Here is a 15717-nt window from a genome sequence, read left to right on the forward strand (position 1 = left end):
CTGCAGGCTTGACACTCTATCCACTGAGCCACCTAGTTGCCTTCCTGCTTTCATTTAAATTAATGAAAACCATCATTTTCCTGATTTTGCATACTTCCTTAATTATTTTATATTTATTATATAAATAAAGATAAAATATTATATATATATAAATATAAAAAATATTATAAAAATTATATAAAATCAAATATTTTAATTCATTTTACTACCTAAAATAACATAATACTTCTCACTTTCTCTGTTCTTGTACCCATCAAGTTTTTTTGGTTATTCATTCTCATTCATGTTTCCTCATATGAAAAAAAATCTTATTCTTATTCTGCTTTTTTATTTGCATTATTTTATAAGGGTCTTTCCAGACTTTTTTGGTATTTTTGATTCTTATCTGTCCTCATTTCTTTGTAACAATGTTACCAAAGTAATCATTACCTTCCATTTCCACTTATTTAATTACTTTCTTCTTACTGGCTAATTTATGTTGTTTATATTACATATAATGATGTTATGGAATCTTTAATCAGTTTCTTTTGTGGCTGATATTGTTTTTTAAAACACTTTCAAATTAAATTGCTAATAATGGAATTATTAGTCAAAGAGTTTTGGTTATTTTTGTAACCTTTTCATTTATTGTCAGATTTGTTTTTCAAAAAGATTAAAGAAGTTTGCAATTACATCAACTAAGAATGAATGTAAGAGTACCTAGGTGGTTCAGTGGACAGAGAGCCAGGCCTGGAGAAGGGAGGTCCTCAGTTCAAAACTGGCCTCAGACACTTCGTAGTTGTGGGATCCTGGGCAAGTCACTTAACTGCAATTGTCCAGTCCTTACCACTTTTCTGCCTTGGAACCAGTACTTAGTATTGATTCCAAGACAGAAGGTTGGGATTTATTTATTTTTTTTAAATGAGTGTATCTTTTTCTATGTGACCCTATAAGCATTGTTTGTTTGGTATTTATAACTTTTATCATTTGGATGGATATAATGGGATATGTAAAATTTGTTTTATTTTTAATCTATTTGATTATTAGTTAAACTAAGTGAAATTATTCTTTATTGTTTATGATTCTGGAATTTACAAGTTAAGAGGTTGTTCTAAAATATATCATAAAACTGAAATTTAAAAAAGTAAGGACTATAGAAATCCTATTTGAGAAAACAATTCAAATTAGGAAAAAAATTGAAGGAAGTGTTATGAATTAGTAAGAGGGGAAAAAAACTAAAATGTGTTAGAGTTCTCAATTTATATGTACCAAACTATTTGTTGTCAGATTTTTAAAGGAATGATGCAATTAAAGAAGTAATAGAATAATAGCAGGAAATCTCAAAATGCCATTTTGACAATCCATTGGACAAATCTCATAAGATTAATATTAAAAAGATCACAGGCTCAACCTTACTACTTCATAAGTTAAAATTAATTTATGTGTGGGTGTATATATATATGTATAAATAAATGTAGCATATTTTTATGTGTCTATATATAAAGAATTAAATGGAAGAAACAGTGAACACATTTTCAAGATCACTATTTGATCATATGCTTCATAAAAATAATTTATCTATGATAGATTTTCTGGCCATAATACAATGAAATAAGAATAAAATAACACCAAGAAAAATTATAAACTACACAGAAACTGAACCCCCTACCCCATTTTAATAAATTAGGTTAAATGAGAAAACAAAAAATCACATCAAATTATTTAAAAGCTAATTGTAGTAGTACCACCTATGCTAATATATAGATGCAGCCAAAGCAACTTTGGGAGACAAATATTTATATCACTAATTATTAAATTATATCAATAATATATGACATTAATTATAACATTAATAATTAATATAAAATAAAAAGAATAAATGAGTTAAGCTTATACTTTAAAACACTAGAAAAGGAACAAATTGATAGTCTAAAGGAAAGGAAAAATCAACTTTTTTTAAGGTAAGATCAAAATCAGTCAAAGAACAAGTATTTCTTTGGTGTTTATTACTTGCCTAGAGTTGTGCTAGGTCCTGGGAGGATACAAGGGCAAATTAACATCATCTCTTCCCTTAGGGAGATTACATTCTTTTTGCTAAAACAAAATGTACATATATATTTATATAGGAAATAAAGGTAACTTTTTTTTTTAAGGCAGTAGCAGCTAGGGGAATCCAGAAAGATTTCAAGTAGTGACATTTAAACTGAGCTTCAAAGGACATTAGCAGGGGTCCTAATAGCTGTAAGTAAAGGGGGAGTGCTATTGCAATAGTTTAGGTGAGAGGGGACTACGTTAGTCTTGAACTAAGGTGGTGGCCCTGTGAGTAGAGAAGGAGACAAATGCAAAAAAAAATGTTTGGGAGGGAGAATTGAAATAGGAATAAATAGAATTATAGAATCAGTTTCATTCATAACTTTTTGATTCTCCTTTTCCATTTGGTCCATTTTGCTTTTCATGGAACTCTTTTCACCATTGGATTTTTTTGTCTCTTTTCCCAGTTGGCCAATTTTGCTTTTTTAAGCTGTTATTTTCTTATTGCATTACTTTCATTTCTTTTTTCTATTTTTCTTCTACCTGTATTATTTAATGGTTGAATTCCTTTTTGAGTTCTTCCAGAGCCTGAGACCAATTCCTGTTTTTCTTTCAAGTTTTGGATGTGGTTGCTTGAATCTCAATGTCCATTCCCTGTTGATTCTGCACTTGCTTTTTATTGCCATAGAAATTTTCTAGGGTTAGGGTTTTTTTTGGGGGGTTTATTTTTTTTTGCTGCTTGCTCATTTTCCCAGCCTTTTTTTGCCTGTGGACTGAGAGTTTTGAAAACTGCTGATTCTGTCTCCTTTGCTGATGACTTAACAGGTCTCAGCACTGGGAGCTATTTTTCCCTTGGGTTAAAGGTTCACCTCATGGACCTCACTGTGGGTTGGTCCCAGGGCCTGGGATTTCAAAGGGGGGGGGGTGTTGTCTAAGGCCTGAGGTGCTCTGTTGTTGTTGGTATAAGTAGAGTCCTGGGATTCTGAAGTTGGCTTATGCCTAAGCTTAGAACCTGGCACATTAGGTTGGGGTGGTGGTTAGCCAGCACTACTCTGCCTGTCGTTTTACTTCTGGTTCTCTCTTATCCCATGAAAATCCCTTGAAAAATCAATTCTCTCTGCCAGCCTTTCAAGTCGTGTTCAGTGGAAAAGCCTCCTCACTCTGTCTTGCTGTTGGTTTTTGACTCCTGTAGTTTTGAGGCACTTTTTAAAGATTGGTTTGGATTAGTAGCGCAGTTTCAGCTTTCACTGCTACTATGCTGCCATCTTAAGACTTCCCCTCAATGAACAGAATTATAAAATGAAAGAAAAATTGAATTGTAAATAACTGAATTAAAAAATAAAATCCATAATTAGTCTTGGAAAATAAAATAAAAGTGACATATATTAGCAAATTTAATTTAGTAGAATATATTCTAATCAACAAATTACAAATGAAAAAAGATAACTTGCAACAAATATATAAATCACAATAAATATGAAAATATAAACACAATAGAAAATGAATAATTTAAATATACGGATTTCAAAGGAATAAATAGTAGAAGTAGTCAAAGAGTGCCATGCCATGTCAAAAAATCTACCTGGTTGAGGAAGCTTCATAATGGTATTTTTTCAGATTTTTCAACAATAAGTAATCCTTTTGTTAGGTGGATTACTGATAGTCTGGAATAAAATGGAACATTCCCTTGCTCCTTTAATGAAAGAGATATGGTATTGATTTTAATATTAGGCAAAGATAATGTGAAAAATGTAAATGAATTCTACCAATATGTATTAATATAAAAATAGTGTCTCCAGCTCTTCATTGCTAAAAAAATTGTGCTTTTCCAACTTAATGCCCTACAGATATATTAAATTAAACATATCCCAAACAGAACTCATTATGTCTTTTCTTCCACCAAGCTACTGATCTTCCTGACTTCCCTAGCTCTGTCAGATGCATCATCATCCTTCCAGTCACCCAGACTGACAGCCTCAGAGTTGTCCTCAATTCCTCACTCTTCCCACAGCTTCCATCAATCATTTACCAAGTCTGTTTTATTCTTTATAACATCTTTCAACATTACAGGAAGAAGAGATTATATAGACGGAGAATATGACTAATAGTTCCAAACTTTCAGAATCACAGAATATCTTTTTTAAAGTTGTTGTTTTTTTTTTAAATTAGGACCTTACCAAATAGAGACAAATAATATTTTCACAAAGAACAGAAGAGGAGTGCATGTGAAATTGTGTATCTCTTTACGTATAGTTTTCTATTTAAAGCATTTATGATATTACTGTTACAGAATATAATATCCCCAAACCTTGGAAATGGTCCAGTTCACTGTGAGAGTCAGGAGAGAAGCTAGTTCTTTCTAGTTTGGGCACACCATCCATCACCACATTTTAGCACTTTGGGACTTTGTCCATCTAGTATCTGTAATCTGCTATAAAATATTTCCTTTGCCTGAGGATCTTAATTTTAACTTTGAGAAACACAGCTCCATGTAATTTTTTTGTCACATAGCCCATAGTCCAACTATCCAGAATGAAGCCATGACTTTTTTTTTTGACAGACTTTTTCTCCCTGCTCACATTTTTGCCCTTTTACTTAAAATTTTTTCATTACCCTTTACTTCAATATTTTATCTTTTTCCCTATTACATGTAAAGACAATTTTTAACATAGTTTTCTAAAATGTTGAGATTCAAATTCTTTCCTTCTCTCTCTGTTTTTCCTCCTCTATGAGATAGTAAGCAATTTGGTATAAATTATTCATGTGACATCATGTAAAACATATTACTATGTTGTGGAAGATTTACTTAAATTTTTTTTCTTTTCTTTTAAAAAAAAATTATTTGGCCACTTTCAAACATTATTCCTTGGTTAAAAAAATCATATTCTATTCTTCCCTCCTCTCCCCCTGCCCTTCCTGTAGCTGAAGCGCAATTCCACTGGGTATTACATGTGTCCTTGATCAGAACCTATTTCTATGCTGTTGATGTTTGCACTAGGATGTTCATTTAGTGTCTATATCCCCAATCATATCCCCCTCAACCCATGTAATCAAGCAATTGTTTTTCTTCGGTGTTTTTACTCTCACAGTTTTTCCTCTGAATGTGGATAGTGTTCTTTCTTGTAGATCTCTCCAAGTAGTTCAGGATCTAGTGATCCTGAATTTTTTTTGCCACTAATGGAGAAGTCCATTACATTCGATTGTACCACAGTGTATCAGTCTCTTTGTACAATGTTCTGCTCCTCTCACTCTGCATCAGTTCCTGGAGGTTGTTCCAGTCTCCATGGAATTCCTCCACTTTATTATTCCTTTGAGCACAATAGTATTCCATCACCAACATATACCACAATTTGTTCATCCATTCCCCAATTGAAGGGCATCCCCTCATTTTCCAATTTTTTGCCCCCATAAAGAGTGCAGCTATGAATATTCTTGTACAAGTCTTTTTCCTTATTATCTCTTTGAGGTACAAACCCAGCAGTGCTATGGCTGGATCAAAGGGCAGACAGTCTTTTAGTGCCCTTTGGGCATAGTTCCAAATTGCCCTCCAGAATGGTTGGATCAATTCACAACTCCACCAGCAAGGCATTAATGTCCCTACTTTGCCACACCCCCTCCAGCATTCATTACTTTCCTTTGCTGTCATGTTAGCCAATCTGCTAGGTGTGAGGTGATACTTCGGAGTTGTTTTGATTTGCATCTCTCTGATTATAAGAGATTTAGACCACTGTTTCATTTGCTTGTTAATAGTTTTGATTTCTTTGACTGAAAATTGCCTATTCATGTCCCTTGCCCATTTATCAATTGGAGAATGGCTTGATTTTTTGTACAATTGATTTAGCTCTTTGTAAATTTGAGTAATTAGACCTTCGTCAAAGGTTTTTGTTATAAAGATTGTTTCCCAATTTACTTCCCTTCTAATTTTGGTTACATTGGTTTTGTTTGTACAAAAACTTTTAAATTTAATATAATCAAAATTATTTATTTTACATTTTGTGACTTTTTCTAATTCTTGCTTGGTTTTAAAATCTTTCCTTTCCCAAAGATCTGACATGTATACTATTCTGTGTTCACATAATTTACTTATAGTTTCCTTCTTTCTGTTCAAGTCATTCACTCATTCTGAGTTTATCTTGGTGTAGGGTGTGAGGTGTTGATCCAAACCTAATCTCTCCCACACTGTCTTCCAATTTTCCCAGCAGTTTTAATCAAATAGTGGATTTTGGTCCCAAAAGCTGGGATCTTTGGGCTTGTCATAGACTGTCTTGCTGAGGTCACTTACCCCAAATCTGTTCCACTGATCCACCTTTCTGTCTCTTAGCCAGTACCATATTGTTTTGATGACCACTGCTTTATAGTATAGTTTGAGATCTGGTACTGCAAGGCCACCTTCCTTCACATTTTTTTTTCATGATTTCCCTGGATATCCTTGGTCTTTTGTTCTTCTAAATGAACTTTGATATGTTTTTTTCTAATTCAATAAAAAAGTTTTTTGGTAGTTTGAGGGGTATGGCACTAAGTAAGTAAATAAGTTTGGGTAGGATGGTCATTTTTATTATGTTAGCTTGTCATACAATGAGCAGTTAATGTTTTTCCGATTCTTTAGATCTAGTTTTAATTGTGTGGAAAGTGTTTTGTAGTTGTGTTCATATAGTTCCTGGGTTTGTCTTGGCAGATAGATTCCTAAGTATTTTATATTGTCTCGGGTGATTTTAAATGGAATTTCTCTTTCTAATTCTTGCTGCTGAGATGTGTTGGAAATATATAGAAATGCTGATGACTTATGTGGGTTTATTTTGTATCCTGCAACTTTGCTAAAGTTATTGATTATTTCCACTAGCTTTTTGGTTGATTCTCCAGGGTTCTTTAAGTAGACCATCATATCATCTGCAAAGAGTGATAGCTTCACTTAAATTTTTTGATAGATTAGGCTCATGTTATTTTTTGGGAAGTTTTTATTTTGCAAGGAACTTGATAGCAAACATTCTCAAATGAAAGCTTTTTTTGTTTATGCATTTTAAGTTTTATAATTTTTTTATCTTAAAAAAGCTTATAGAAGGGACAGCTTGGTGAGTGGCTCAATGGATAGACCTAAAAACAGGAGATGTCCTGGATTTAAATCTGGTCTCAGATACTTATTAGCTCTGTGACCTCAAGCAAATCACTTGCTGTCGGCTCCTCTGTCCCCAAACCAATTGCCCAGTCCTTACTGTTCTCATGCATTAAAATTAATAGTAACACAGAAGATAAGGGTTATAAAAAGAATTGAAAGTGATAATAACTTTAAGCTACTATAAATATTTTAGAGCATATAAGTTATTTTTCTTTTCCCTGATCATCTTACAAAAGACCTAATAGGGATATTGCTGGGACTAAGGGTATACATAGTTTTGTAACTGTCAGGGCATAATTCCAAATTGCTTTCCAAAATGGTTGAATCAGTTCACAGTTCCATCAACAGTATGTTAGTGTCCCCATTTTTCCACGTCCCCTCCAACATTTGTTGGGACTACACAGAACTTAAATCCTTCCTACAACAGCACATAACATGGGAAGGAAAGTGGGATGCTGGGAATTAGAGTTCTGGCGAGTAGATTCTAATTACACAAAGCACCCCTGTGATTCCAATGGAAAATGACCAGTAGATATCTTCCAGATTTACATGCCTAGTTTTCCCATGGAATCAGTACACATAACCAATTTATATCTCTAAAGATCTTTAACTAGAGATACATACAATATTATACTATCTAAAGGGAAATTACAATAATTTGGAGATAAAAGGGAAATAAAGGAGAAAGAAAACAAAACTAATGATTGTTGGGTGCATTGTCAAAAAGCCAATTGGGGGGCAGGCACAAGCGTGTACATTTAAAATAATTGCGTTTAACCCCCCACAGGTCAATTTCACTACATCCCAAAGTTCATTCTGAATCCTTTGGTGAAGTGTGAGGTTTCTGCAGGTTTCTGCAGGCGTCTCCATGGAGCCTTCTCCAAACAGTTCACTTTCTTGTTTGGTGAGATAGCAAGTTTCTTATCCTAAAATTACTCACAAACAAGAAAAATTTTTATAAATCTAGAATTTTATGACAAGTATACATACCTTTTGACCATTTATCAATTGGGGAATGACTCATATTCTGATAAATTTGACAAAGTTCACTATATATTTTAGATATGAAACTTCTATCCAAGAAAGGACTCTCTCTCTTTCTCTCTCTCTGTCTCTTTCTGTCTCTCTGTCTGTCTGTCTCTTCTCCCCTCCCCTTCTCCTTTTCCTTTCTCTCCCTCTCCTCATCTTCTTTCCTAGAATTGATACCAAATAGACAATTGGGATTAAGTGACTTGCCCAGGATCACACAGCTAGAAAGTATCTGAGGCCAAATTTGAACTTAGGGCCTTCTGACTCCAGGCCTGGCTTTTTAGCCATTGAGCTATCTAGTTGTCCCTAGTACAATACTTCATCTGTTTCCCAAATCTGTTGTTTTTGTAATTTATATTTTTTAATATAAAAATATATTTTTTAATATCTTCTCTATTTTTTGTTATTTTTGTTGTATTAAAAACTCATTAGGTTCCCTTTGCCTAATTCTTATTTTTAGATTGTAAGAATCTGTTTTTCAATTGTTTAATTTTTTTCTTATTTTTCTTGATTTTTCTTATTTTTTCCCATTTTTCTATTTTTCCCCTCAACTTTTCTCATTTGGTTTTAAAAGTCATTTTTTAAGCTCTTCCAAAACCTCTTTTTGGACTCATGTCCATTTTATATTTTTCTTTAAGGTTTTAGAAGTAAATGTTTCAACTTCATTGTCTTCTGAATTTGAACCTGTTCTTTATCACCCTAATAGCCATCTATGGTTTGAGTATTTCTTTTGCTTACTGATTAAAAAAAATTAGTTATCTTTTCTTAATTATTAGTTTTATGCTCCCAGGGTGTGAGAGATAATGTCTCAGATTTCAGGTTTTTTTGTGCTGTTATTTTTCTAGTTCTCTGGGGGCCTTTCATTTCTAGGTTCTTCCAGTTTCTATATCCAGGGCCAGGTGGATTCCCTGCTTCCCTGGCTCATGCCCCAGTCTGTGAGTGACATTAGATGGTCCTTTCTGCCCTTGAGCCCTGACCCAGAGCATTTTCCCCTTTTTCCTCTGCTCAGGTTCTCAATCCCCTCATTCCCCCATCCCATCCCCCAGTGGGCAGGTTGAAATCTATCCTTGGGGTTTGTTGTTTGTTGATTCCAAAATATTTGCACTGTATTTCAATGTAATTGGTTTCCATTATATTATATTATTTCCATTATATTATATTATTCATTCTCATGAACTTCATTTTATTTATTTTCTAAGAAAGGATCTGTAGGCTTCACTAGCCTGCCAAAGTGGTTCATGTTATTAAAAACTTTAAGACCTCCTGATTTTAGATATTGTGAGCTCTAGTAATATAGGATATAGTAAATTTTTTGTTGTTAATAATAACCTTATTAGTCTCTGAAGATTTCTAGATGAAAGCTGAGTTCTTAATAGGAATTCTAAAGTTAAGGAGTGAGTTAGACTCAGTCATTCAGCCAGCATTTATTAAGCACCTGTTTGCTGGATAAAGTGTGGACTGCCTAGATGTTGGTTTGTCTCATTTTTATGCTGGGAATGGGAATGCTAGTTGAAACCATGGGAGTGGATGCCCCCAACAAAGGAGGCAAAAGAGAACTTGAGAAAGAAGTAAAAGAAATAAGATTCTGCAATGAAAGCTTCAAGGCAGAAGCAGTTTTCATGAAGATGTTATGTGTCATGTATTTCACAGGGATCTAGAAAGCTGACCACTAATGAAATGATCAAAAGAAACTCTTTTTTCTAACTCAAACTTTAATAAGCAAAAACCTGAGCTTCCACCAGCCTGAAACTAACTACCCCACGAAACCCCTCCCCCACAATCAAAATTTGATTCAAAGTTCCCTCCCCAGTGTGGGATTGGTCCATTTATGGACCAATCCCACACCAGGAAGTAGGGGGGAGGGAACCCTGGGGCATGCTGGGGCATGTATTTCCCTCATACAACCTTTTTCAAACCCCACACTAAGAAACAGTCATTGGAATTTGTGATCTTAGATCACCAAGTTATGGTACAATATTACAGAATATCAGCTTAATCATTCTTTTATTTTTAGCACAAAAATATAGAAATTGTACTATGTAATCCTTTATTCATGTGGTTTTTTTTTTACATTAAAAAAATCTGTCCAATTTAATTGGAATAGGACACTCAGATAATGTACATCTACTTCTTGAGATCTGTGTTGACTGGCACTTAGAGAGTTACTTGGACCACTAAAAGTTAAATGACTTGCTTGAGGTTATGTAGCTAGTTTGTTTCAGAGGTAGAACTTGAACTCAGGTCTTCCTGACTGAGGTCAACTCTTTAAACGATGGCAAATTGCCTCTGTTTTTTAAATCAATTTAATTCATAAAATTCAGTTAAACATCTATTAAGTACTTAATATATGAAGATCGCTGTGCTAGATGTTGATGGAAATTTAAAAATGTAGTGAATGAATGAATTGAAGAAATATTATTTATTGCCTTCCACATATTATCACTAAGGTAGGCTCCAAGTGTACAAAATGAAAGGAGCTTATGTTTTAAAGAGGATGACAACACTCATAGTAGGGTATTGCTGGGGATGTCAGTTTTTGTTTGTCAAGCACAGGAATGCTAAGTGGGACTTTGGGGATAGTCCCTTGTGACAGCAGTAGAATCGATTTCATATCAGTTCCCAGATCAAGAGGCAGAAAGCAGTTGGTGGACAAAGGTCTTTGGAGGTTTTGCAGATGACTAGAAATTAAGATTTCTAAATGAATGGATATGAAACATAGTCTGGACCTAGATAGATATAATTAATGCATGACCTTGGTCCGTATGACACTGATGGGCTAGAAGGCAGAGAAAAAACAAATGCATTATTATTTAGTTGTTTTCAGTTGTGTCTGATTTTTCTTGACCCATTCTGATGTTCTTGGCAAAGATACTGGAGTGGTTTGCCGTTTCCGTCTTCAACTTGTTTTACAGAACCAGAATCACATAGCTAGTAAGTTTTTGAGGCTGGATTTGACCTCAGATCTTACTGTAAGCCTGACACTCTATCCATAGTACCACCTAGCTGCCCATAACAAGTGTATACAAATAATTAAAATTAAAGTAACATATTAAGTGAACTAGAGAGGTATAAAGTAATTTATAGATGAAGTCCAAGAGGGAAAGGGTTGTTATGATGGCAGGTTGTCAGGGAATGTTATTGTGGAAGACATGTTATTATTGATCAGGTCATTGTCAAGATATGCATTATGTATTTGAGGTTGGAAATTGTGGGATTAGGGTTCCCACATTCATCCAAATGTGAAACATAATTGCATTTCATTTATTTTATAAGTATTTATGTTGTCTTTCATATTCAATTTTTAAAATACTCTAGATCGAACATCTTTTACAATTTTAATACAGTATTGATTTAATGTTTAATGAATAAATTAATGATGCAAGTAGCAGAAATACTGTATGAATCTAGAGCTTCACACAGAGTAATAACTGTATTCAAAACCTCTCTAGATATTTTTATTCTTTCTCCTCATTCTCCCCCACCCCCCAGTCAAAAAAGTAAGAGAGTATAAAATCCAACTTTTTGTAATACTTGGCATTTTATGATTGAATATCTCTATTTAAACAAATAAGGGGTAGCATCATCGATTTAGGTCTAGAAGGGACCTTAGGCATACACCTCGCTCAAAACCTTTACTTTATCAATGAGAAGACTGAGTCTTAGACAGGTTAAGTGACTTGCTCAAGGTTTTGGAGATAAAGGAGCAGTTTGAATTTGAGTGAACCTAGGTTTTTTGACTTCATATCTAATGCTCTTTTCACTGCATTACATATGGTTCAGTATATGTTTAGAAGTACTTGAATAGCATTCCCGTGGACAGAGTACCTGTTGAGTGAGGAGCCCAACATGAGGGGAAGGGATTGGTCACAGAAGATTGTCTCAGGTGGGTAACAGTAGCTGAATCTGTGGGACAGATCATCATCTGCTGACCTCCTCCTGGTGTTCTAGTTACTAGGACCTTTGCTAATTCCTCTTTGTGGACAGCACACTGGACATATCCAGGAAGATGGCAGCAGAGCACAAACACAGAGAAGGAAATGAATACCACCAAATCCTTGAAGCCATTTTCGTTCACTAGTATGAAAGTCCTAATATTTGTTCATTCTTTATTGTCAAAATTTTGAGTTTGGTTTAAGGAGAGGGATGTTTCTGGCAAGAGATTGACCAGACATACCTACTCTAAGTGTGGAGAGAGCTGATTGATTCCATCCTTGCTTAAATACCCTTTTGGGGGGTGGGGTGGGCTTGACAGTCATCTGATTATGTCACCCTACAGGACATATTTGTGGCAAAGTGTTGATGTGACTTTAGGTTCTGTTTTAATTGGATCTGGTACAAGAAAGATAAAGAGACTGAAATTCAATTTGTGAGCCCAACAACTTCTCTTCTTTTAGCCATGACAGTCAAAGAGAATTTTTCTTTAAAGAATCAAAAATAGTACTCTTATATATGTATGAAAAAGTCATACATTGTTGGTAACATGATCTTTGAAAGACAGTGAGTGACAGCTTATTTACTTAGGTTCCTTGGATAATGAAGTATTCCACATAAGTGAATTTTCCAACTAAGTAAAAATTAACTTTTCAATTGCTAAACCTGATAGATTATTAACCATTCTGTATAGAAATCTATCAGAATTATACTAAACATACCCTTGTCTCATTAAGCAGGATATATTGAAAATAATAATTTTTTATTCATGTGATGATAGGGTGATAAATTATCATCCATTATTGTACAAAGCAGTAATGAGATGATGCCTTCAACCTCTTTAAGAACAACTTTAGATTCCTGTACTTTGAGTTCTTGAGAATATCTTTTATAGTTATCTGTTTTTTCCTTTGCTATCAGACTGCTAGTATGCCTTCTGACAGCAGCAATCTCTTTCCCTCCTCCCTTTCCCTAAATATGATAGTGGGCTGGGCTAACCAAGCTCGTATGTAAAATGGGAGGATTTGTCCATTGGTGTCTTCAAACAGCCTCTAAAGAAAGTGAAATTATTATGTATTTTGTCTTTTGTTATTACCACTGTATCTTGTTTGGTTAAGAATATTAACTCCTATCTATAACTTTGAAAAGATATCATCTCTTTCTCTTCTAATTTTTTATTCTATAGTCTTTAGTATTAATGTTGAGTATCCACTTGGAATATATTGTGGCATATGGTATAAGCCTGTGATGGTAAACCAATGGCATGTGTGCCCAAGGAGGGCATGCAGAGCATTATCTGTGGGCACATGCACTGTTGCTCACCAGAATTCGTTACTAGAAAGGCAGAGGGGCTTGGTTGGAGCTGTTCTCTCCCTCTCCACCATGCTTGATTTTATTTTTTCACATCCTCTGCCCCTCTGCCCAGCAGCCCAGTAGGAGCACCCAGGGGGTAAGGTGGGCAGCTCAATAAGAGGCAGAGCTGGAGGGGAGCAGAGCGCTGGGGCCACTCCCCTCCCCCTCTCTACAGACGCTGAGGACATTCCTCACTCACCTGCTCCTTTGGCCAGTGGCTCAATGGAAGAGCTTCCCCTTCCTTCTGTGTGGGGTAAGGTGGCAGGGGGTGGGCCCTTGGGGAACAGCATGAGATATCTAAAAGGTTCACCATCACTAGTATAAGTTTTTGGTCTAAACCTCATTTTTGCTAGACTATTTATTAGTTTTTCCCAGCAATTTTTTTCTTAGTCAAATAAGGAGTTTTTTCCCCCTATGAAATTTATATTTTCCTTTTTATCAAAAACCAAAACTTTGTATTCTATTCCCTTATCTAGTGTGTTCCAATGACCTTTTTTCTTTATTTTTAAACCAATACTAGATTTTTTTGATGACTACTGCTATAATATATAGTTTGGGATCTGATAAGTGCTATTTCCCCTTCATCTTTGTTTCTTTTCATCATTTCCCTTGATATCCTTTACTTATCCTAATGAATTTTGTCATTTTATCAAGTTCTATAAAATATCTACTTGGTAATTTGATTGGTGTAGTATTAAAAGTGTAAATTAATTTTGGTAGTATTGTCATTGAAATTGTCACTTTTTAAATATTTAGTTAGAGAAAATGTAGTGCCTTTCTTTTGGTATTTTTTTTTTACTTTATTGGGAAGAATGGGAAGCCTAAATAAAGAAAGGTGTATAAGGTTTTTTTTTTTTTTGAAGGGAGGTAGAGTATAGTAGAAAGGGACAGTCTTACCATTTTCCAATATTATTTACTAATATATATTCAACAGGCTGGCATTGGCTTTTAAGGACTTTAAAGAAGTTATTCTGATTTCTCATAGTATAATATTTATTTGATTTTTTTTTCTGTGGTTCAAAATTTTCCAGGAATTTAAGTGCTTCAAAAAGCTATTTAAATCTCTGTCTTGTCTATTCTAGACTTTTTGTGTTGGAAAGTTATTTAAAAAGGAATAAAACCAACTTTATTCTTTAATACAGTTAAGAGAGACTTTGGAGCAATCAATAGGGCAATTAAGGAGTCAACGTTTATTGAGAAACTCTGGAGTAAGAAGTGCTTCTCTTTCAAGTTTGTATGTAAGTGACTTGGATGGCCCCAGTGCAACAGGTAAAAATTTTAGAAGTTCTAAAAATTTAGGTTAAAATTTAATATTTTCCCAAGACAAGGAAAACTCTTTTTTGAGTAAAAATCATATCAAAAAGGTGCAGGTCAAGTATCAGTTGATGCTGTTGTTAAGAGTACTAGAGATTTTTTCACAGTGTGTTATGTAATATATATAAAATATATTAAAAGGAGGCAATTATGACTGTGAATATGATTGCTGTGATTCACAGACAGCACATTATACTCAGTTAAAATTAAAAATAGAATACAATATAAATATAATGCCATTATTCCCCTTCTCCCTCCCCCAAAAAGATAACCCAAACTTCATATAATCCAAAAGCTAGAACTAGAAGATTTTTTGAGTATGGTGTCTTATCTCCCAGCAAGATAGAATGTGAAGAAATTGAGCTTTTACAGATAGCTCTTAGCAAATTTTTATATGCTTGGATGTGATATTTTGTTTTGCAACAAATTGAGCTTTAAACAAAGACCATAGTTATCTCTCTTTTGTGAAGAGAGGTGGTCTATAAGCTGAGATGATCATTGCCAAATGATATTATTGTCACTTTTCAGCATTAGAATAAGAAATACAGGCAAGTCCTTGGAGCCTTCATCTATTCAATGGAATCAGCCAGTTTTAAAAATATGATTGTAGCTGGGCCACTAACTTGCTCTGGGTTTTTTAACATTTATTGGTTATTTTGATAAGTTTCTACTACTGTTGTTATTGTTTTTATTTTCTTGGTAAAGGGTATCATTATCAGTGTCTAAAGTTTTAGCTGGGCTACTGAATTTAATGTTTGTTGAATACTTATTAATCATATTTCAAGGAAATAATTGATTTCACTTCAGTTTTATTTTGTATCATCATTTTCTAGAAAATTAAAAAAAAAGAAACTTTATTTCAGTGACTAATTCTAATTCTGAAGTATCTCTCTATATATGACTGACATCTTTTCAGAACAAAATTGCAAGTTATCTTGTTTAGTGCTACTGTTTTATTAGGGGAAAGT

At 34.1% G+C, this 15717-nt stretch overlaps 1 protein-coding gene across 13 annotated transcripts in view; it reads left to right on the forward strand.

The window, feature by feature from the left end:
* CEP128 (centrosomal protein 128) overlaps positions 1-15717 on the forward strand; it is a 566439-nt gene that overhangs the window by 54416 nt on the left and 496306 nt on the right. For 11 of the 13 annotated variants that reach the window (XR_008914955.1, XR_008914954.1, XM_056810609.1 and 8 more), the window contains one exon: positions 14578-14704. The exons of the other annotated variants lie outside the window; for them this stretch is intronic. Coding sequence is in view for 9 of the 11 variants with exons in the window: in XM_056810609.1 (XP_056666587.1) it covers positions 14578-14704 (127 nt within the window). In the remaining 2 variants the exon portion in view is untranslated. The remainder of the gene's footprint in view (positions 1-14577; positions 14705-15717) is intronic. 13 annotated transcript variants of the gene reach the window in all.

Source organism: Monodelphis domestica, chromosome 1 (genome assembly GCF_027887165.1).
Source record: "Monodelphis domestica isolate mMonDom1 chromosome 1, mMonDom1.pri, whole genome shotgun sequence".
Taxonomy (NCBI): Eukaryota; Metazoa; Chordata; class Mammalia; order Didelphimorphia; family Didelphidae; genus Monodelphis; species Monodelphis domestica.